The sequence below is a fragment of the Protomyctophum bolini genome, assembly GCF_963924005.1.
Source record: "Protomyctophum bolini genome assembly, chromosome: 5".
Taxonomy (NCBI): Eukaryota; Metazoa; Chordata; class Actinopteri; order Myctophiformes; family Myctophidae; genus Protomyctophum; species Protomyctophum bolini.
Window position 1 is genome coordinate 20,858,833 of NC_137866.1, and position 22,597 is coordinate 20,881,429.

Sequence of the window (22,597 nt, forward strand, 5' to 3'; positions counted from 1 at the left end):
GTACATTTTTACAATGCAGTTCTGGGAAATTCAAAAAACAATGTGGATGTTACAGATGTCACAAATAGGTGTGGTTTTCTGTATCATTGAAATGTGCTTTCACTAACACAAAATAATACATTTCAATGGGAAGTGTCAAACTTGTAGTTGAATAGTCACTGTTTTTACAAGGCATATTAGCATTAACTGGAATTCTGCCAATGATTGATGCCAAGCAATAAACTAATTGAAAATAGCTGCCATTCACTGTCTTGTTTTCATATTTCAGGAGAAATGTGTAATGTTTCACAAGACACAGATTGACCAATGTTTTATTAAGCCCATGGAGAGAATACATAAATTCCAAAGCATTGTATAAAGAACATCAGTTATCTTATAATTTGAGTTTGAGCACTTTAGATTAATATACTGTAGTCTCATGTAAAAACAATGACCTAAGAAACCAGATTGACCTTTGCATTGCCTTCAATTATGTGTTGACATTGAGAAAAGAATGACCTTTATTCTGATCACAAGATGATCAAGCTACTCCTGCTTGTGTAAAATACTGTATGATCTAATGGCAACAGAACAGTTCATTTGGCTTGAGCTCTGCAATGAAAGAAACCATGCCTGTTCAATAAATAATAGTTGTCAGACAGTGCTGAAACACCAAACTAAGATCCTTACAAAGCTAATGGCTAAAGACTGGTTGTAAAAGCTGTTATAAAATGAACAGGTATGCCAATCTTTACTCATTATTTACAACAAATAGCCCTGTCATTAGACTAATAACACAAACATACTGTATCTACACATAATACACAATTGAGATTCTGACTATGAAGTATATAGTACAGCAGGCCAAATAACTGATATCTAAGGAGTAAGGCCAGTATGGGAATCACATGTGACCACCAGTTTTCATATATGGCCATCCCCAGAAACCACCCCACCCTCCAAATAATTTAATAACCACAGTAGCCTGAACAGTGTTCAGCATTAATACAAGAATTCAAATAAGTCATGTATCCCTGCATGACCACGGAATGGAAATCACAATTCAAAAGTAACATACTGCTTTTCCTCACATATGGAAATGGAACATTTGTTTCTGAGTCACCCAAAAAAGGGGGGGAAAAAACAACAATGGCAAATTGGAATGTGTTGCTGTGTTGTTTCTATTGACTCAATAAAATTTGAATCTTGAAAAAAAGAGTTCATGTTATGGCTGGCCACATCACCACAGCTCTCATCCTGTGTTCTATATGGTGGGTGACGTCTCTTCCATTTCATTTGACAAAGTATTTCCATGTGTGTCCCTCCCCTGTTACCGCTACTTCCCTGGTGCCGGGGTCACTCGAAAAAGGACATTACACCAACTTCTTGGCCTCAAAGAAGCTCTTAAGGTGTTTCATCTGCCAGATGCCGGTGACGATGAGGATGAGTGTCTGGGCGATAGACCACCACAGCACACGCTGGTTGGTGCTCTCACTTGTCATACGGAAGCGCTCCTCACGATACTACAGGTCAAGAGGACACAAACACAACATGGTCACAAGTGGTGAATCTGCCAATCGGCCAACTGATGCCAGATTCTTGGGTCCGATCCCGGGGTGTGTGTGTGTGAGAATGAGCGACATATTACACTTCAATATATGAAAAGTAAATTCAACTGTAATTATTCAAATTGAACTTGGTTATGGTTACTTTATTGCACCACCTATTCAAAAACATTCAAAAATAGCCAACATGCAAGCTCAAAACACTTTTTGCGAGGCATTGGGAGCTTATAGTTCTGTTATTTTGGAAAATGCTTGCCTATAATAGAATCAGAATTAATTGTCATTATACAGAGGTACAACAAAATAAGCGGTTATAAAACAGGATCTTGGCTTCACACTTGATAGATACCAATATTTCAGTCTGGCTCTAGAAACTGCATTCATTGGCAGTACTGCCTCATTGAGACTTTAACCTTTTAATTAACCAGTAAAAATCACTAAATTATTTTTTAAATATTGATACATAGTTTACAATTAATTTCTGATTTTTATTGAAGGGACAGCCCCTTGAGATGCAGCATCTCATTTTCAAGAGGGACCCATAAAAAACAAAATACTTTAATTTTTAATTTAGATAGCTGAAGAGCAACGTTGCTGTCAGGCAGAAGCCAGCTATTTTTAATAAATCAGTGTTATTGAACACCCTTTGTGTGTGTGTGTGTGTGTGTGTGTGTGTGTGTGTGTGTGTGTGTGTGCCCACGTGCAAGAGTCATCAACGCGAGTTGACAGCACCCCAACAACTAGAACAAAAGCCCTCTACCTCGCTGCTTTGCAGAACACCGGGCTACTCGAGCTTCAGCTAGATGAATCGAATCATCACACCAATTCGTACAAACGTAGACAGGTTAAACGGGTATTCCTTTGATGGTCATCAAGTTACATGGGCCTCTAGAGGGGACCCTACAGGTTCTGTAATCTCTTGAATAGATCCTTATAGCATAAGACCCAAGACAACAGCTGCACCAGAAACTCACATGGTTATCCCTGACCGGTTGAAGCTATTCTTTTAATTGTTTTATCTCTAATAAAGTTGTCCTTATATAATCAAAATAATAATAATATAATTACATAAAAAAGGTTTTCCATCACGTGTTGAATAGGCCTACAGTATTTCAACGCACACTGAGCTGAGCGGGTATGTGCACATGGCGTGCACTTGAAATTAAAATATAGTTAGCTAGCTAAAAAATCCACAGCACACCACTGTGTATACAAGAAATTGAAAATTAAACTACCACCATACACTTCTGTCTTCCAACCACTCACCCGCTGATAGTTTTGCTCCTTCTGGATTTGTTCAACTTGGTCCAGAAGCTGCCGCACTCTCAGCTGTAGCTCAGTGAGTTTGTCCTTTGCCGCAATCTCAGGGTAGTTGTTGGTATGTTCTCCAACCTGAATATCTAGATGCACTCTCTGCAACAAAACATGCACCTTTTATGTAGCTTATTTGTCACATATAAAAATTGATACAGATCAATAAGACTGTTAGAGTGATAAGATGAGTGAGTTCAGATAGAAGGAAAATGACATACAAGTCTCCAAGCCAATAGTATTAGTAACATTGCAGTTACATATTCCTGTCAAAGTTGTAGAAATGTCACTCATACCAGTTTTCCTCCTGCAAACAGAGCCATCTTGGTGGAGTTTGAGTGCAGACAAATCTGATGTTCTCCAGGGGTGTGGGAGGTGAAGGTGAAACGCCCATCTGATCCATACTGACGAGAAAGAATGATCTGTAAAGGGAGTAAGAGAGGGAGCCATTAATAAAACGAGTCTTCAAAAAGTTGCATTTTGCTGTTTGTCTGTTTTGTAATCTTCTCACCTTGGCGTCTGGGTCCTTAATCTCGACATGCATCCCAAGACCAGGTGTGGCTGGGAGGAAGGAACCTGTCTGCTTGTCCCACAGCTGGGTTCTGTACTTCCCTATCAGAAGTTAGAACCACACAAATGCATGCCATTATATGAGCCAATAATGATCCAAAGCGACACAGAAACAATATGGATAGTGGTAAATAAATAATATTATCCTACAGAGATATTGTGCTTTTGCTAGGAAGACCTCAATAGCAAATATAGCATAACAACTTCTAAGCAAAGTCTCGTGGAATTAAAAAAAAATAACGACCGGCTTGAGAAATTTTAATTAAGCCTTTTCAACTAAAGCATCGTTATGGACCAGAGCTAAACTAAGCATAATATGGAACTATGGATGGAACAAAAGTCGTTGCACCTGTCCCCTTATTACTGAGCAGGATATGTGGGCGGTGCACATAGCCACACACCAGTTCCAGTACGTAGGCCCTGTCTGACTTTCTACTTGGCCTAGCTAGCTCGCTTGGCTTTCTCAAAAATAGCAAATCTAAATGCTCAAACAGCGTCGCACAGGCAATACGGTATGCTCTATGAGATCGACTATTTTCGACAAACGACACTGGCACGCAGTGAACTATAAATCAGGCGTTAGCCTCGGGAAGCTATCTTGGCTTCCCCATTGTAAATCACACGTAGTAGCTTACCAATGACCATGGTCTCATCTGGAATTTCCTCAATGAAGCATTTCTTCTCCGTCTCTCCTATGTGGAAATAGAGCGCGTGACTTGGACAGATCCAAGCGAACATCAAGGAGATCAACCCTGCAGAGATCATCATGTAGCTTGATGACATGTTCTTCTCTGGTCCACTCCGCTCTGCTCCTCCAACCTCGCGTCACCACCAGACCCGGTTTGGAAAGCCGGGTTTCTATTTTTACTGCTCAGTGCTCAGATCCGGTCCACAACTGTTGTATCCGCAAATTTCCGCATCCACATTTCACGCACGCAACTCTGACCGTTTCCGCATCCTCTCTAGATCGGAACTGCAAACTGCAACGTGACACTGATCCCAGTCTAAGTCAACTCACACCGGCGGAGAGGAAGGAAGGGCCGCGTTGGTGACGTCATCACCCCACCGCGGAAGGAGGAAGGAAGGGGAATTCCTGAGCTCACAACAAACTGAAACTAACAGGGTTGTTTGTTTCCAGAGGCTAACACAGACACACAGAGGAATGTCTCTGTGACATGATACGCGAAATGCCCGCCGGGGAGAACCTACGTTTCGTTCACTTGGACCGCTGTTCGTGACACTCGACGTGGGTCTCAAATAGCAGCATATCGGGGTGCTATAACTTGCTAGCTAAGCGCATAGGTGACGTTAGCTGGCTAGGTAGCTAAGCTAACTAAGTGGATTGTGGGGGACTGACTGCTACTCAACCTGGTCGTTTGAAAGAAGCAGAAAGGGGTAAGGGGCTGGTTGTACAATACACAGTCTATTGTCTATAGTGTTTTTTTGTTGACAGATTCATATTTATATATACACACACACACACACACACACTTATTTTACCTCGTTATGATTAACGTTAACAGTTCCAGCAACGTCATTTTTAATTTTGACAGCTGCTGACAATTGACATTACATCATACTGACGATGTGTCATACTGACAGAACAGGCCTTTGTGTGAGAAGAAGACGAAGTGTTATGAGTGCTGAGCCTCATGGTATCTGTACTGGAGAGAGGATGACGTCATGTTTTTCCCCCCTTCCACTGATAAGAAGCTCCTTTGGATTCATGCTGTTGTCAGCAGGCAGCTCACAGAACTCATTTAAAACTCATTTAAGACCGGTTAATGAGAAGTCCAGTAGCTTTCCTCAAAGATAAAGTTGGCATGCAAGTGTCTATCTAAAGTGAAAGTAAACATGGATTGTTGGATGTCAGAGACTGTAGTAATGGTGATGTCATGTGTGTGTGTGTGTGTGTGTGTGTGTTACTAGGGATGGTGCAGCCCCAACCAGATGGCCCCATGCAATGGGACATGGCTGGAGAGGAGGGTGGAGGGGCCCTTAGGGTACCACCAGAGCTGGCTGCCAATGAAGTGGTAACTAGATTGCTGGACGATAACCAGCAACTTAGAGGTAACGCATAATAATTATGTTGGTCAGAAGTGGCTATTAATATGAATTATTTGTGTGTAAATGCACTTTAACGTTAACTATAAAATGATGTCTCTTTCCCATCTACGTGTCCGTCTAATGTTTTCCCCTCACTTTCTCATTGCCTCCCTCCTGCTCCACCCCAGAGGCTCTGCGGCGCAGCAACCTTGCACTGCGCCAGCGCTGTGAAGAGATGGAGGGGTGGCAGCGTAGGACGAGAGAAGAGCGGGAGTTTCTCAGCTGTCGCTTCCAGGAGGCCAGGGCGCTGGTGGAGAGGCTCGCCCAGGAGAACCACTCCCTCCAGGGGCTGGTGAACGGGCCCAGCTCCTCCTCCTCAAGCCACAGCTCCTCCAGCCAGACTGAAGAGCAACAGAGGCGCCTGGACCGGAATGGCCCTGTCGAGCCACCACAGGTTACAGTGACCTCATATCGGCTTACAATCATGACTTTACTTCTCATGTTCCTGTCTTTATTCCTTCACCTGAATATAGTCATATAGTTTTAACTTAGTTTTGTCTTTTGTTATTGTTTCTCGCAGACTCTAGATCAGCGGGAGAGGAAGCGTGTGGAGGAGATGGATCAACACACTCAGACCCTTCCACCACGAAGCCTGGTAAGACGCGTTGCCCTGTCCATCTTTTACGGTTCTTGCTCCCATTATGCCGGACCCGAGCACATTTTGAGTACTTTGTGTTTGTTTGTATTTCCTAATTCAGTGATTTTGTTTATTTGTGTATTATGTAACTGGCATGTTTGTGTGTCTAGGGTGACGCGAGCATGCATAGCTCCATGAGTAGTGACCTCCCCACTCCCCCCACCTCGCTCACAGAGGCCTGGGGAGAGGGGAGGGACAGGGAAAGCAGCCAGGTGAGGCCCAGCATGCATAGCTCCATGAGCAGTGACTCCCCACTCCCCCCACCTCACTCACAGAGTTCTGGGGAGAGGGGAGTGACGGGGAAAGCAGCCAGGTGAGGCCCCCCTCAATACCAATTAACACCAATCACCATCCCAAGCTCTTAACTCATTAACTGCCTGGAGTTTCTCTAGAGACTAATCTACTCTTACTAATCTTTTAAGACGCACAGAATATTCTGTTCTATGACAACAAATATATCAAAAGAAAGAAGAGAGTCTCGACTTTAAAAAAAAAGTTTTTTCGTGGCTTTCGCCTTTATTTTATTATTTTTTAAATGGAGGGACAGACAGGCTGACAGGAAATGGGAAGAGAGATAGGGGAGGGGGGGAGACATGCAGTAAAGGCCGTCGGGATCGGGAGTCGAACCCGCGGCACACTGCCAGACTGGATTACCAGCCAAGGTGCCTGGACCGCTGAGCCATGGCCCAGGCTGAGAGTCTCGCAATGATGTAGCTTATTATTTTCACCAAAAACGCTGTCTGGGAACCGAAAGCAGAGAAGATTATATGTTTTAATAAATCCTATAATACTACACTAAACCTGCTTGGATTTGTTTTGATCACGTTTTCTTCCGTCTGTCCTCTGATCCGGAAGCCGTTGATTTACTCGCAGGTTTGCGGAAGAGCACCCTCTCTAACACTGAAAACACAAAATGACGTCTAGCAGATGATGGCAGTGCTGGATTTGAAATGACAATTGACAGTCAATGAGTTAATAGTCTTTTTGAGCCTTGTCCCTGATGATTTGCTGGCAATTTAGACACTGCTGTCCACATAGCCTGCCTGTTAATTTCACTTCCCAGCTTTCGCTTTTCTTCACCGTGGTTTGTGTCCTCATCGTCCTCTAAAATACTACTGGTATCCTCTTCACTGTTCTTTGGTGTTTGGCCTCCATGTCTGAGGGTTTCACTAAGGGGCGGATTCACACTATGGTCCCGGGTTATGCATTCGGAATCACCCAACCATTCCCGGGACTGCATGGGAAGTTTGAATGTTGACAAGGAATGATAATCTGCTAGTGTTTGAGTAGCGCCAGCCGTGAAACATAAACAAAAAAACACATGTCAGTGACGTCACTGTTAACATACCATGGATACGTACGTTACGTCACTTCGAAGACCATCAGCGCACACTGCTTTGGCTGTGTATTGTTGTTATGTTATTATTATAATTCAAGACAACGTCAGGAACACAGCCAAACTTCAGTGATGTAAATAAGGTTTTCAATGTAATGAGTCCCGGGATGCAGGGATGGTCTTTTACATGAGTCCTAGGGCCATTTTATGAGTCCCATTTCAACAACGTTAGGAGTCATATTTTTGCCATATTTACAAATTTCAGCATTTAACTCCCATTTCATTTTATATGGTATCCATGTAGAAAACAGAAAAAGAAATGATTATTATAACTAAAGCTAGCAAAATAAACTAGAATAAAAAACAGTACTGTGTTTTGCGATGCAAAATGCACCCTATTTTAATCTCTGAAACGTTATTATTTGCTCTAAATCCAAGTCTTCCAAAGCCCCATAATCCACAGCGCCCCTCTGAGGCACATTCGTACCCTTTCAGTTGATTCCACCTCACCATAGTACACTTCATTCAAGGCCAATGTGAATCATGGCCAGCAGGGACCAGGCATCCGTATTCGGGAGCACTTCGAATCAATCAGACTCAGTGTGAATCCGCCCTAAAACAAAAAGATCATCGGCACTCACTCAAGTCCTTTTTAAGGTTCTTTTATTGTTTGGCACATACACATTTTGTCCAGAGCCTTTCTCAGTGTAATGATTTTTCTTTTTCTGCCTTTTATTGATAGGTTGAACTCGGTGTAATGATTACGCTGAGATGAGTCCTTGCATAAGTTTTAGGCTTTCAACACTTGAGAATTGTGTCTTGAGATTTAATGCCATAATATGGCTGCCTCAGTGTATCCAATGTATCCAGTGCTTCCCCTTCCCCGTAGCCCACAGAGGGAGCAAACGAATTCCTGCAGCTGCTGAAGAGCCACAAAGAAAAGATGGAAGATGGCATGAGGGAAATGAGGAGGAAGAATGAGGAACTGGAGAAAGAAAGGGAGGAAGGAGAGCGTCGTAGCATTGACCAGCGTCGTAGCATTGACCAGCTCAGAGCCAAACTGGCCCAGGCACAGGTAGCCCTCACTCTATGTCCATCAAACTTAACAGATGTGGCTACATACAAGCTGATTGGGAATTAAAAAAACAATAATAATTGTTTTGGTTTTTTAGAGTAGATCCCAACTGGTGCCAGATGTTTGAGTCCAATGCCAACCGCGAGTCCTAGGCTAGCCCCCTGATTACCAATGCTTTGACTAATATTTATCAACATTTTCAAATCAATTTGGAAAATGTGTACCGGTATATTATTAGGCCTGACGTTGAAATAAGAAAAACGTTCGCTCTGAAAGAATATATATTAAAAGATTTGTGCCGCATTTTACGCAATAGCAGACCTATAAGTTCATAGCGCGCTATGAGCTTGTAGATCTGCTATTTTTCAATAGCCAAAGCATAACATAATGCTAACACCAAAAGGGGTTCCCGCCCAAAATGGGTTAACCACTTTCAACCAGACTAATTAAAAAAATAATAATCAAAAAGTCTCGTATATCAGCTAGACTGATATAGTTAATTAAGCAGTTAATCGGAATCGTAACATTATTTGAATGCTGTTGATCATAGGGTTTCTTTTATATAATTCTGTTTTATTAGGCATCCAGTGTTACAGAAGAGGCAGTTCAACATCGTTCAGAGGCGCAGCACTCCTCCGATAGGTATGACCCGATCTACTCCGAAATGCTGAATGCTGCCAACTTTTTTGTGTCATGCTAACCCCACTAATCTGCTCTCTCCTCTTTCACTACTCCAGCGGCCACTGCAAACAGTACTGCTTTTTAAATCTCAATTATGTGGATATCTACAGACTTTATCCTCTCTGTCAACTAAGTACAACTGCATGCTTTTTTTCTTACCGTCTGTGTGTTTCCTTTCACGTAGTAAATTTGAGATGTTTCTCCCTTCTTCTGTCTTTCCTCTTTCCTCCTCCTATAGCTCTAACCTGGCTAAACTCACAGAACAGCTCCAGGCCACGCAGGGCAGGTGAGCCAGTGGCTCTCTGTTGCTGCCTGTCTCTCTCTGTCGCTGTCTTAAGTGCATCTGCCTGCTTTCTCTCTATTTTGTGTTTCTAGCTTTTTTGCTTCCCGGGTGTTTGTTTTGCTGGACCCTGGGGGGGGGGGGGTTAGACTATAATATTCAATGAGTACTTGCTCCGCATTGGTGAAACACCATAGCTTAAACTCGAGTATGTGCTACATCATGTTTCCCTGCCGCAAGCTGCCAAGCTTAAATTCCACTCACCAGCTGACATGCAGGATATCGTCCACAATTAGCCCTTCGCTAAACCCCACCCCAAAAAGCGATTGTCCAATGCCAATCCAAATAGTTTAGCAACCACTGCTATGCAGGGAAAGCTTTTGCCACCTCATACGTAGCTGTCAATGTTATTTTGCATGGCTGTGTTGTTGAACACATGCACAGCTTAACGTCAGGGAAAGTTACACGACTGAGCCACCCAGGTGATGGCGATAATACTAATGACCGTAGTCTTTACCGTGCAACATGAAAACTCCCGTCGGACGATCGTTAAAGTTGATTGTTGAATACTGTTTCTCCCTCTGTCATTTCCTTGCATTTCTAGTTTATTGAAATACGTCATGCACGTTTTCCCAGTGCATAGTCTACTGCAGGCCTGGATGACTACATTTAGAAGACATTTTGAAGGTCTTGCTAATTAAATGATGTTTATTTATTTGATATGGACATAACAATCACATTGCTTATTGCACAATTGTACAACTTGTAGATGCATCGTTTACAGTGTGTTAGCACGAGTGCTAGTTTTCACCACTTGTCCAAATGTCCAGTCCATTATTTCAGTCCAGTCCTTGTCATCCATTATTTATATGGATAAGTTCCGTCATTTAACATGCATCTCCAAGGGGGTAGAAGGACAGCTTGCCCTGTCTCCTCGCGGGGTTGTGGAGGGACTTAGCGACGGGTTGTGGAGGGACTTAGCGAAGGGCTAATTGCTCCAGCACACAGTACCCCAATACCCATGCATCTTAACCCATTTTGGGCCGGGAACCCCTTTTGGTGTTCGCATTATGTTATGCTTTAGCTATTTTTGAAAAATCGTTAAAATGTGGCGCAAATCATTGAATATATATTTCAGAGCGAACCTTTTTAACTAAAATATTGGCTTCTGGGGGGGGTCCCTGGAACTACACATTTTCAGATTTGGGTCGGTGGCCAATTTCATATATTTTTGGTGGTCCTTGACATGAAAATGTTTGCGAACCACTGGCATAGAAAGGGTTTTTTCAGAAAACTGTCAGGATTTAGAAGACATTTGTAGAATCGTCCTCGGGTCTGAATGGGTTTTAAAACACCAAAAGGCGTTCCCGTCCAGAATGGGTTAAAGGACTTAAATACACCTCCAGGGTCCAGCTGAAAGCTTGCCTACTGTGACTCGTTTCCCCCGTGTGCATGGTTTGTTTGTTAACAATGTTATGTTTTGCCCGGGTAGAATATGAAGGTGAATTAATTGATAAAAGTTCACTGATGATGATGATTTTCCATGTTATTTTTGCCCCAGAATTCTACAGCTGAGGGTAATTGAGTCATCTTAACTCCAGGTCAAGCCAATCTTAAGGCGGGTTTCTCTGAATCTCTGTTATGTATTGCTGTATCTCCTCACAAAAGGAGACCAACAGAAACGTAACAGTACCCGCATCCCTCTAGTATAGACTGTACAGCACATCTACACCACGAAACGGCACTGAACAACTCCGTCCCTGGTTTATATAACGCTGCTAAATAAAATACACGGCAGCAGAGAATAACCCAACAGTTTGTTCTCAAAGTGCCCACTTAAAACTGATCAGATCTTGGCTTCATTTGTATAGTTTGAAATGCAGTGTGTGTGTGTGTGTGTGTGTGTGTGTGTGTGTGTGTGTGTGTGTGTGTGTGTGTGTGTGTGTGTGTGTGACTGTGTGTGTGTGTGTGTGTGTGTGTGTACACTGTAGGTATCGGGAGCTGGAGGAGAAGCTGGATTACCTCCAGAAGAGCTCAGCTCAGCGGGACCGAACTGAAGCTCTACTCAAACAGAAGGACAAAGACTGTGCCCAGGCATGTATATGACTTAACACCTACAGTCCTGGACTTATTTTAATGTACAACGGTTAGTATGTTGGAGTTACAAAATATCGCACATGTGCAGTGGTTGGAATCCAGTTGCCTTTCATTATTACGAGTCTGTGCACACAGATTGATGAAACTGGCTTCAATCCGGAAACGACATCTGACGCCGAACGCAGAATCAATGATTAAATGCATTGTTGTGATTATTGAAGGGAGTCAAGGGAGGACTCCTAGTGCCGTCGCTTCCATCCTCCCACAGTGTACTGTAGCTGGTCCGTTCAAGGTGAAACACTGGTTGACATGATGTGCCTGGGACCTATGGTTCCACATTCTATTGTTCCACAGGCAATCGGCCAGGTCAGAGTGACTCACTAATCTGAAGGTATAAACAGTACTAATTAAGTACAGGGTATTCAGACAGCGTACTAAGGCAGTGTATTCAGACAGTGATAAAATAGCTAGATTGTAATTTCTTCATGATTCATTTCATGGTCAATATGTCACAGTCTAGTGGTGTTTCATGTCCCAGAAGTCATGATATGTCTGTGAGAGGTGAACCTGATTTACATTAACAGTTTAATAATACAAAAACGGCAAAAAGCAAGGCATGAAGAAAATATTATGAAAACATAAACTACTATCACAGATCCTCTGCTGTCTTTATTGTAATTTGGACATTGCTATTGTCTCCCATCAGGAGAGGAAACCGCAAACATACATTTACGGATTGTAGCGTTGAAAGCTCATTTCAGATGGACGCATCTTTTCAACACTCAAAATGTTTTCCCTCACAGCCCAAAATCTGATCTGCCAGGGTATTGGTTATACTATAAAGACAATGACAAGTTGACAACCCACTGCACGTCTGTGCTTTGTTTCTTGTGATATGATTTGTAATTTGTACGTATCAATCCCAACATTTTGAACAGTAATACTTGGCACTGTTACCGCATGTCTGTTCCAACCTTGTGAACGCAATATCTTAGGAATACCTTGAGGGAATGTCATTACATTTAGCACAAACATCCACATGGACTGAAGGATTAACTGATTAGAAGTAAGTGGTCAATTCGACATAAAACACATTCCCTACCTAATGAGTGTTTAGCCACGATGTGGCGAAAGCTTACAATCGCAAAGGGTTCTACTTTCTTTTGTTTTCTCATGTTTTTATTGCTGTGAAATGTGCCGCTGCTAACTTACAGGCTATATACTTTTTTTAGAATGCATGACATTATGTTGGACAGGATACCGGTTCTTAATCGGCAACGCAGATAATTTGAATCTACTTTTGAAAAATATCCATGATGGCATTAACCCATTTTGAGCGGGAACCCCTTTTGGTGGTTACATACATTATGTTATAATTTAGCTATTGAAAAATAGCAGATCTACAAGCTCATAGCGCGCCACCGAGTCGCGCGCTACAAGCTTGTAGGTCTGCTTTTTTTGAAAAATCGTAAAAATGTGGCGCAAATCTTTCAATATATATTCTTTCAAAGTGAATGTTGGCATGAAGAAACATGCAAATAGAAGGGAATACGGGATACAGGTAGCTGTGTGTGATTTATCTCGTCACCCTTTTATGTACTGCAGCTGGCCAAGGACTGTGAGGCTCTGAAAGCCCAGGCAACGTCTTTATTAGGAGAGCTGAAAGAGAGACAGAGTTGCCTGGAGAAGAGTGAGCATGAACGCAAAATAATGGAAGAAAAGTGAGTATGGAGAAACTTTGCAAGTACAGCTGAAGTACAGCTCTGGGAATGTGTACATTTCCTATTGTTAATATATATACCGGTATATACATTTGTAACACTGAGTAAATGTAACCGTACACTCTCAGATTGAATAAACATTTTGACAGTGTGCAGTGCTACGTTAGCCTGGTCGCGGTAATCGCGATCCATCTAATTTGTGTGATTTGGGTGTGGTTCACCAGACTAGGTCTGCGCCATACTATGGGTATTTAAACTTTTGGATGTAGTGTATGTATGAAGTGTTTGGCTGTCTATGCAGGTGCATTCGGTAATACACTCTGAGAATCTGCTCCTAATTCAGATCGCTCTGGTTTTGACATCTGTTCATTTTATGAACGCTCAGAGGAGATACTCATTAACTAATAATGCCACCATCATCTTTTAAAATTCATTCAATTATTACCTGTTCAGTGTTTCCCGCAGCAATTTTTATTTATTATTTAATTAATTACAACATTACTGTCCCTGTCCCTAACTAATTGCTAACTAATTATTCCATTTGGAGCTTACGTTCTGGAGTTATAGAGCGTCGCAGTCCCGCCCCCTGTCATGACGACGCCAGTCCCAGGTAATGATTCCCAATGCATTTTTCCCGTAGACATTTCAAAAAGTATTTATTTATGCCGCGGACAAAGCCAACTCGAGTCGTGACAACTCATGACAACAAACACAATATTTTGGACCAAACAAATAATTACAAAGAAGAAAAACAACAAAAAAAATGTTGTAACCTGCCGTTTTTTTCTTCTTTCTAATTATTTGTCCGTCCCCAATTTTTTTGGTTTGTTGTCATGAGTTGTCACGACTCGAGTTGGCTTTGTCGCGGCGTAAACGTCTTTAAATAAATACTTTTTGAAATGTCTATGAGGAAAATGAACGGAGAATCATTTCCTGGGCCCTGGTATAGGGGGAGGGACTATTGCCATGTGAAAACAGCCTGTCTCACTGAAAAACGGGGGTCCCCAGTTCAAATAGGATTATTTTGGGGGGGTCACGGCCTGAGAAAGTTGAGAACCACTGCTCTAGACTCTAGAGCAGTGGTTCTCAACTGGACTGACCAATGGAGGAGAAAGTCTAGAGTTTTGTGATCTAGACTCTAGAGTCTAGAGTCTAGATCACAAAACTCCAGACTTTCTCCTCCATTGGTCAGATGCTCAAGATAACCCAGCTTTTTTAAGTCAGAGTAGTCAGTGTACATACTTTGTGCTCTGGGAGCATAGTATTCTGAATCTTCCAATGGCAACGCACCGACCGTTCTGAATTTCCCAACGAACCGAGAGCACTGAGCACTCCTCTCCAGTGCTCTCAGAGCATATGTCCGAACGCACCCTATATTTGCCTGTGCATTAATGTGACCATATCTATTTGATTGAAATATATGTTTTCTTTCGTATGCAGGCTGTGTAGTAAGGTGGAGGCCCTGCAGATAGCAGAACGGGAGCTGGAGCAGCAGCGGAAGCAGCATAACGTGGCTGTGGACAAGCTTCTTCTGCAGACTCAGAGCTTAGAGACTGCACTCAAAACAGAACGGCACGTTGTCACAGAGGAGCGGTGAGCTCACTGATAGCTCACCGCACAAATACACAGTGTCCTATTTCACAGAACTATTAGTTCAGTTCAGTTTTATGTATGTATTCATTTCATCGTGTGTTTTTTTTTTAGACTTTTTTTTAAATTTTTATTTTATGTGTAGCTGTAGTACACATCCAAATTCCAGAAGAAATATAATTTGGCATCTCTATAACCTTGTACAATTTCCAATCAAATCCAACTTTATTTATACAGCACATTTAAAAACAACAGAGTTGACCAAAGTGCTGTACAGTTAGGCATAACAATAATAAAAACACAATGCAATACAGTAATAAAAACACAATACAATACAATTAAACGGGAATACAAAATTAATCACGGTTTAAAAGCCAAGGAATAAATAGTTTTAAGATGTGTTTTAAAAACGGGTAGTGTTGGAGCTAGCTTAACAAGGAAGGAAGGATGGTTGGTTCCACAGTTTTGGAGCAATGAAGCTTGCTGTCCTCTTTGCTTACACTTCGCTTTAGGGACGACAAGCATCCATTTAAAGATTTAAAAACAAGCAATAAAATCTTCAAAATGGATCCTAATATATACTGGGAGCGCGGCTAGAATAGGACTGATGTGTTCATATGTCCGGGTTCCAAATAATGCCCAAACTCTGCATTGTAGCTACCTGCTCACACACTCTTATGTGACAGACACACACACACACACACACACACACACACACACACACACACACACACTCTCTCTCTCTCCTACCTAGCTCCTACATACAATATAAAAGAGCTCACAACTTGTTACTTGCTGCCATATTTATATACATATATTATAATAGTAAGTATTATATACCAAATTGTACTACCGTAATTTTCTAAGATTAATTTACAGATTTGTAAATCTGCCCTTCGTTATTGACAAAGTGGTCCTAGGCAGTTCTACATTTATTTGCAGTTAGAATTCGTTCAAGTAAGAACATATTGATTAATCCAATTTTTTTTTAGCATAAAGGCAGATTTCTGCGTATTCCGTTAATGAATGTATCTAAATCTATACTGTTTTGCAAGTCTTCTAAGTGCCTATTTCTTTTCTCTTCCAGGAAAAAGCTGACACAGTTGCAGCATGCCTACACGTGTTTGTTTAGGGACTATGACTCAAAACTAAAGAATGAGGTAAAACCAACAATACTACTGTACCTTTGCCATTTTTCAAATGTTTCCTGTCCTAATTGTTCTACCTGTGTCAGGCTGTGTGTATGTTCTCATCTGTGCATTCACAATGTACGCACTACACAGACATGACATATTGCTGTAGCCTGTAGGTATACATGCATCGCAGACATACAGTATTCGAGTCCTGTATACATGCATAGCAGACATATTTGAGTCCTGTGTGTGTGTGTGTGTGTGTGTGTGTGTGTTCTGGGGGAAGCTAGACAGTGCATGACCAATTAGCAAATTGGCTGCCCTATTTTGTTAGAATTAACGTTACAATGTCTGTTGTCACACTCGTCTGAATGAGATGGGTACAGTAATTGAAGTGATGTCCAAACTACAATAAAGAGGGCTGCATATCGAGTGTCCAATTTGGTGCACTACTAGTATGTGTCCTACTAGGGAGACAACCTCCAACCATAGAGGTTAGTAGCCCCTCTCGGAACCCCCTGGGTCAGCCCAATCTATCGTGCCGAACCGGGCTGACCTGTGGGGTCCCTGTGCGTTGATGTTTTTTCGTATGTAAATGATAGAACGCGGACATAGATATCGTCGGAAACGTCGTCTCTGCGCCGTTTGAGTGATTCTGTTTCTTAGAGCTATAAGTTACAACGGATACCGCTGCGAATTCTCCTGTGCCGCGGAAGCCGTTAAGTATTTTTAATCTTTGTTTGACCGATTTGGTCGCTTTGATTATTCTCTTCCTACCTTGGAAGTACCGCCTCCCGCTGCGGGGTTGGCTTGTGCGTGTCTATGTTCCTGCCTCTGATCTGCTCCGTCATAGCTATAGCGCCACTAGCTAGCCAGATAGGTGGTACAATGAGGTGTCAATAAACAAGGTAGGAAGAGAAGAATCAAAGTGACCAAATCGGTCAAACAATACTTAACGGCTTCCGCCGCACAGGAGAATTCGCAGCGGTATCCGTTGTAACTTATAGCTCTAAGAAACAGAATCACTTAAACGAACAGAAGCACTCAAACGGCGCAGAAACGACGTGTCCGAATGCATTTATGTTTATTTATGTTCGCGTACCCGGTAGCAGGGTAGCGGTGGAATAGGACCCCATGGTAGCTGGGTCTCAAAAATGTCAGAAACTTCAGTACCATTGGGTTCTGACTTGTGGGGCTAAGAGATTAGATACAATATCATTGTATTATTTCAAATAAGTCTCAGATTGTTGCATTAATTATGTTTATGTGTAGGGCTGCAACTATTGATTATCTTCTGAGCAATTATTCAATGAATCGACATGAACAAAATGCAAATACATTGTTTTATAATCTTGGGGGAATTTCTTTCCCCCAAGATCAATCGATTATTAAAATCATTTATCGATTAACTTTTTGATAATGGGTTTGATGAACTGTTCCAACCCTATTTGTCGTGTCATTCAGGGGGGAGACCTGTGCAGCAGACTGGAGGAGGCAGAGAGGGCTCTGGCTCTGAAACAGGATCTGATTGATAAACTGAAGGAGGAGGTGGAGCAGCAGAGAGGCTCCCTGGAGACTGTGCCTGTACTCACTGCACAGGTACACAGCTACACACACACATCTTGAGTGGTGCAGCAATGTGTGTCGCTGGCTGGCTAGCGTTTTAGCGTTTGTTGGCCACCAAGTAGGCATGTAACGATTCACTCAACTCACGATACGATTCGTATCACGATATGAGGTTCACAATGCGATTTTTCACGATATTAAAAAATATATATATTTTAAAGAAACATTACAGGTTTTTTAATTTTATATAATTTATCTCCCCCCCCTGAGATTATTTATTTAACTACATTGCAAAAGAAGTAGCATTACTTTTGACAGTGCAGAAACATAATTGCCTTCCTTGATGAGCATCAACGACCATCACCTGGACACAGTCACAGACACACACAGCTCCCCTCTACAGTGCTCTACTACTGAAAGTGACTATCATTTCTCTCCAAAAGCACTTGAATATGATGGAATATGACGAAAGCTCACATTTCACATCAAACACTAGCCCCCCTAAAATACAATCGTCTGGATTAATATCGATATACAATATATCGTTACATGCCTACCGCCAAATGTCACTGTTGCGCAGACACACACACACAGGCCAGGGAGGAGGGCCAGTACAGTACAGCACAGCACGAGTGCAGTACAGCACCACTCAGTTCAGACGGGTCTGATTTTTAGGTTATTTAGGAACCAGAAGCAAGGTGAGGTAAGTGTAATAGAATTTTACATTGTGAGGACCATTTTCCTGGTCCTCACACATTTTACAATTGGGGAAAAGATTCATCTTGGGGTTAGGATTAGACAGTTTGAGATTTGGTTTAGGGTTATGCCTGATTTATGCTGATTTATACCAATCTACTAGCTTCTTGTAGAGTTAGACTTAAAAATGACAAAAGAAAATGTTAAAATGGCCATTCTGGACGGGAACCCCTTTTGGTGTTGGCATTATGTTATGCTTTAGCTATTGAAAAATAGCAGATCTACAAGCTCATAGCGCGCCACTCGTAGGTCTGCTATTTTTGAAAAATCGAAGAACGACTGACATAGAAACATTTTTAGAATCTGATCTCAGGTCAGAATGGGTTAACATTTTTGATGAGTCCTCACAAGTATAGTAGTAAGTAAGTGTGTGTGTGTGTGTGTGTGTGTGTGTGTGTGTGTGTGTGTGTGTACTCACTCAGGCTGAGATCTACAAGGCAGATTTCCTAGCGGAGCGTGAGGCGAGGGAGAAGCTTCACCAGCGGAAGGAGGAGCTTCAGGATCAGCTGAGTCAGGCCCTGGCTGAGAACGAGAGGCTCAAACAGGAAGGAACGTCTCGGTGAGGGAATGACGCCTGCAGGCATCGTTCACGCTAAAGATAATGCGGCTCAAACTTGCGATTTTAAGGTGTCGGGAGTTTTTCACAGGGTGCCTGCTGGTGGCTCGGCCAATCGTAACACTGACCATATGCTCTTTGCAGTCGCGAGGACCCGAATTTGACTTCTGTCATCACGTCTCCCCTCCTCTGTCTGCCCTCAGTTTTGTTTCTAAATAAAGTGTAAGATACAAAACTAGTGTTTTAAAAAAAAGATCTCTCACACGCTATGGAGTATTGCACTACACTGCAGATTGGATAATGATGACTAAAACAGATTGGATAATGATGACTAAAATCATCGTGACTACTGATATTATGACACAAATAGAAAGTACTAGGATTCTACATCTCACTCCATTGTTTACCTTGTCCTGCTGCCAAATCTCTGCCTTACTTTATGTATCAGTTGCAAGTCAGATTGTAGGTCAGCATGATCTTCATGAGGTGTTCCCGCTGTCAGGAATGGCACATCAAATCCAGAATCTGTACTGTCCTGTAAACTTTTATTTTATCATTATTATTTGCAGAAAGTTAAAATGTGCATGTTTTTGGGTGGAGAAAAGTCGTGGCACTCCATCTTTAATACTCCCTAAGGATAATAATATGAGCAGCAAAGCAACATTTTAAATACTTTTTATTTGCACGTGCATTCCATACATTCCATTTTTTTATTTTTGTTATAGAGGGCAAGTATGACGTTTTAAGGCATATTTGTCTTATTAGCCAGGGTTCTTTATAACTATGAAACAAACCGATTTGACACATTAGCTTTAGACACTTCAGCTTGATTTGTACTTCATTGCTTGCATCCTGAAAATAGTCAGCCGGATATTTTTGGCATTCATCACGTTTGTAAGATGCCGTATAAATCAGGCTTTTAAATGGAACAGAGGAGGGAGGCTCCTGCCAACATTGACGTTTCTTCCACAAAGTTGATGGACAAGCTGAAGAAAGGTGTGTGTGTGTGTATGTTTCAGTGCGCGTATGGAGGAGATGCAGCAGAGACACCTGGAGGACTTCAGAGCCCCACGGCCCCCACACAATGCTCCTCCACAAGGTACAATTCTAAACCCAAAATGCACACAAAGAAAGACCTACAGTATGTTGTATATTACATGCACAGAGAAAGGCGGACGGCTTTCTGTGGTAGATTCAGAGATGAATAAAATTAGGGGCGGTGTCCTGAACCTTTAATGTATGGTCCAAAGTAAGAGACACTCACGGAAGTGGTGAAACTTCTCACTGTTGAGTGCTTTACAGAGTCGAACGTAATCGACACAAGAAGACATACCCAACAAATGTCACGTCGGATACGTGATCCGTCGTGATCCGTCCGGTTGGGATCGGACCCTGTTGCGTCGAGGACAGCAAAAGCACCCCTGAAGAAAGCTTTTCCTCCTCTGCTCGACCCCTCTCGAAAGAGGATGATACTTTCCGCCAGAACATTTGAGTTGTAAACGTAAACACGATGGGCATGGATATATCACATTGAAAGTTAAACGGGACAACATGACGTCTTCGTTCGAAAGCACTGCTTTGCAAACTCGTCTGTGATTATCAGGCCAGTGGGCCGCCCAATGAATGAATGTTGGCCCTGAATTTTTGACCCAGTCCAGCCCTGGTTTTCAGACGATAACTCCACGGAATTATACAGCAGAGAACAGCAAGGCGCCGCGGTGTGAGCTTGTAGATTGGCCAGCACAGGCACTGAGGCAGTGGCATATACTTCAGTTATGATGATACAGTTTAAAACTCACGCTACATCTCAACTCGTAACAAAAATAAAGTGGCACGTTTATCACCAGGCCTACAGTTTGTACAATCCAATCTGTCAATCTAGTGGACGAATAATTGATTGCACATTATAGACCGAAGCAGGGATTATGTAAGGACTAAAAAATAACCTTGCGTTTTTGTGTGTGCGTTTGAATCCCCCACGCAAGGCACAAATATTCACTGCTGCTTGCTCTTCCGTATACCTACATCAAACAGCCTTGATATTAATTTAATTAGCTGTAGCTGTCATTACCCTGCTATGACACACGACTATGAAAAGGGTCCATTCTATAAAATAAAATAAATCATTCAATGTTTGTTTTTAGTCGATGGACCCTTGTCCTGATGTTATAAAGTTTTATTGGCACATATATTACATTTTACGTGTTAATCATTTCTCTGTATGTCTGTCTCCCCCACACACACCTATGTGTTCCCTGGAGCAGCTTTCAACACGGCGCCCCCTCCCTCTTCGTTTCGCAGTCAGGGTCTTCCCCCAGGCGGGGCCGGGGCCGAGGAGCTGCCCGACTATCGCTGTCCCAAGTGCCAATACCAGGCTCCAGATATGGACACACTTCAGATACACGTCATGGACTGCATACAGTAGCACACAAGCATGGTGGCAGCCCATGTTCACACACGCACACAAACACACACGCATAAATATACATTCATTGTCCAATGTGTGACCTCAATGCTCATGGCACAAACAGACGTTCAGACGTTCTCCCTTAAATAACTCCCAAAAGGATGGAATCAATCAGATTGGAAAACTGAGGCGCCTACAACACATGAAATAAAGTCAATCAATGAATCCATCCGTCAATCCACATGACAATGTTATCATAGAACTGCTCCACACAGTATATTCTTCGTCCATGCTACTTTATCCATGTGTTCTCCTTCCGTTTTTGGTCTGTAAATGCTTCCTATCGTCTCCTCTCCCTTTCTTTCCCTCCACCACACCATCACCCTCTCTTCCTCTTTGCCCAGATGTATTTGTTTCCATGACTTGTCCCGTCATTGCCTCTGAGATGGCAGACTATCAAGCTGCCGGTGTGAATCAACGCGTCTTCACTATTGGTGTATGTAGTGTACACATTAGCCAACCACTTGCCTGAGCACCTTCTCTCCTTCCTCCAGTTATGTAGCGGCAGGCAGTTGATGTGGGGTGGGGGGGGGGGGGGGGGAAGAGTGGGTCGGTATACTATACTGTGACCCCACTATTCATAGTATATGAAAATGTTATGCTTTAAGTTGATTACATGATGATTTTTGAGTCCACTCGGAGGTGCACTGCACTATTGCCTGCAACAGGGTTAGGGATTGATGAATGCAAAAGAAAATGTGAATAATCTTTTAGAAGGCTTCGTGAAAAAAAAAGTACGGTATATGGAACAAATACTGCTGGTTGTAATCATTGCCATTTACATTACCTCAGTATTGTGTGTGTGTTATTTTAATGGCCTTTTAGAGATGGGTATGCTCTATATAAGTAGAGAGAAAAGTAGGAGTTGTGTGTTCCGTGCCCTGTGTGTACACCCTGGAAACATTACTGCTTTTAATCCCTGATTCCCAAAAGACATTTACCCCCACACAAACCCATATTCTGTCTATCTTTAACTTTGGCAGCACCTGTTTTTTGCAGAATGTTTAATAGCACATTGAGTTTCCATCTGTGTGTGTGAATATTGTCTGTAATTATAGATTATTTCGTGCAGAGAATATTGTTTAAAATTGTTGTATTATTCGAGATTTATTAAATACCAATATGAAGCCTATATGATGCATTATTGCATTTGATTTGTTATGCTTTAATG

General features: G+C 42.2%; 2 protein-coding genes across 4 annotated transcripts; one reads left to right on the forward strand and one right to left on the reverse strand.

The window, feature by feature from the left end:
• Positions 1-295: 295 nt before the first annotated feature.
• tmed4 (transmembrane p24 trafficking protein 4) lies at positions 296-4,358 on the reverse strand. The gene is made up of 5 exons (XM_080764464.1): positions 4,061-4,358; positions 3,367-3,467; positions 3,152-3,277; positions 2,811-2,957; positions 296-1,502 (listed from the first exon to the last, which is right to left on the reverse strand). Exons 1-5 carry the CDS (start codon positions 4,206-4,208, stop codon positions 1,353-1,355), a joined length of 672 nt encoding a protein of 223 aa, XP_080620590.1. The 5' UTR covers positions 4,209-4,358; the 3' UTR covers positions 296-1,352.
• Positions 4,359-4,485: 127 nt separating this feature from the next.
• ikbkg (inhibitor of nuclear factor kappa B kinase regulatory subunit gamma) lies at positions 4,486-22,558 on the forward strand. Of its 3 annotated transcripts, none has more exons than XM_080764460.1 (15): positions 4,486-4,820; positions 5,355-5,495; positions 5,660-5,925; positions 6,052-6,126; positions 6,279-6,380; positions 8,394-8,579; positions 9,160-9,221; positions 11,532-11,634; positions 13,243-13,358; positions 14,799-14,951; positions 16,036-16,108; positions 17,546-17,680; positions 18,826-18,962; positions 19,979-20,058; positions 21,224-22,558. In XM_080764460.1, exons 2-15 carry the CDS (start codon positions 5,357-5,359, stop codon positions 21,382-21,384), a joined length of 1,788 nt encoding a protein of 595 aa, XP_080620586.1. In that variant the 5' UTR covers positions 4,486-4,820; positions 5,355-5,356; the 3' UTR covers positions 21,385-22,558. The 3 variants fall into 3 exon arrangements, with proteins under 3 accessions (XP_080620586.1, XP_080620587.1, XP_080620588.1); XM_080764461.1 differs by having other exon boundaries at positions 14,799-14,930; XM_080764462.1 differs by lacking the exon at positions 6,279-6,380 and having other exon boundaries at positions 4,487-4,820.
• The last annotated feature ends 39 nt before the right edge of the window (positions 22,559-22,597 follow it).

What these genes read in the sequence shown, in the direction of transcription:
- tmed4 (XM_080764464.1), bottom strand. Translation starts at nt 4,208, where the DNA reads ATGTCATCAAGCTACATGATGATCTCTGCAGGGTTGATCTCCTTGATG. An exon ending in TTAAGGACCCAGACGCCAAG is followed by an intron (nt 3,278 to 3,366) that starts GTGAGAAGATTA and finishes CTCCCTTTACAG; the next exon opens with ATCATTCTTTCTCGTCAGTA. An exon ending in AGGAGCAAAACTATCAGCGG is followed by an intron (nt 1,503 to 2,810) that starts GTGAGTGGTTGG and finishes CTTGACCTGTAG; the next exon opens with TATCGTGAGGAGCGCTTCCG.
- ikbkg (XM_080764460.1), top strand. Translation starts at nt 5,357, where the DNA reads ATGGTGCAGCCCCAACCAGATGGCCCCATGCAATGGGACATGGCTGGA. An exon ending in CCAAACTGGCCCAGGCACAG is followed by an intron (nt 8,580 to 9,159) that starts GTAGCCCTCACT and finishes CTGTTTTATTAG; the next exon opens with GCATCCAGTGTTACAGAAGA. An exon ending in AGGACAAAGACTGTGCCCAG is followed by an intron (nt 11,635 to 13,242) that starts GCATGTATATGA and finishes TATGTACTGCAG; the next exon opens with CTGGCCAAGGACTGTGAGGC.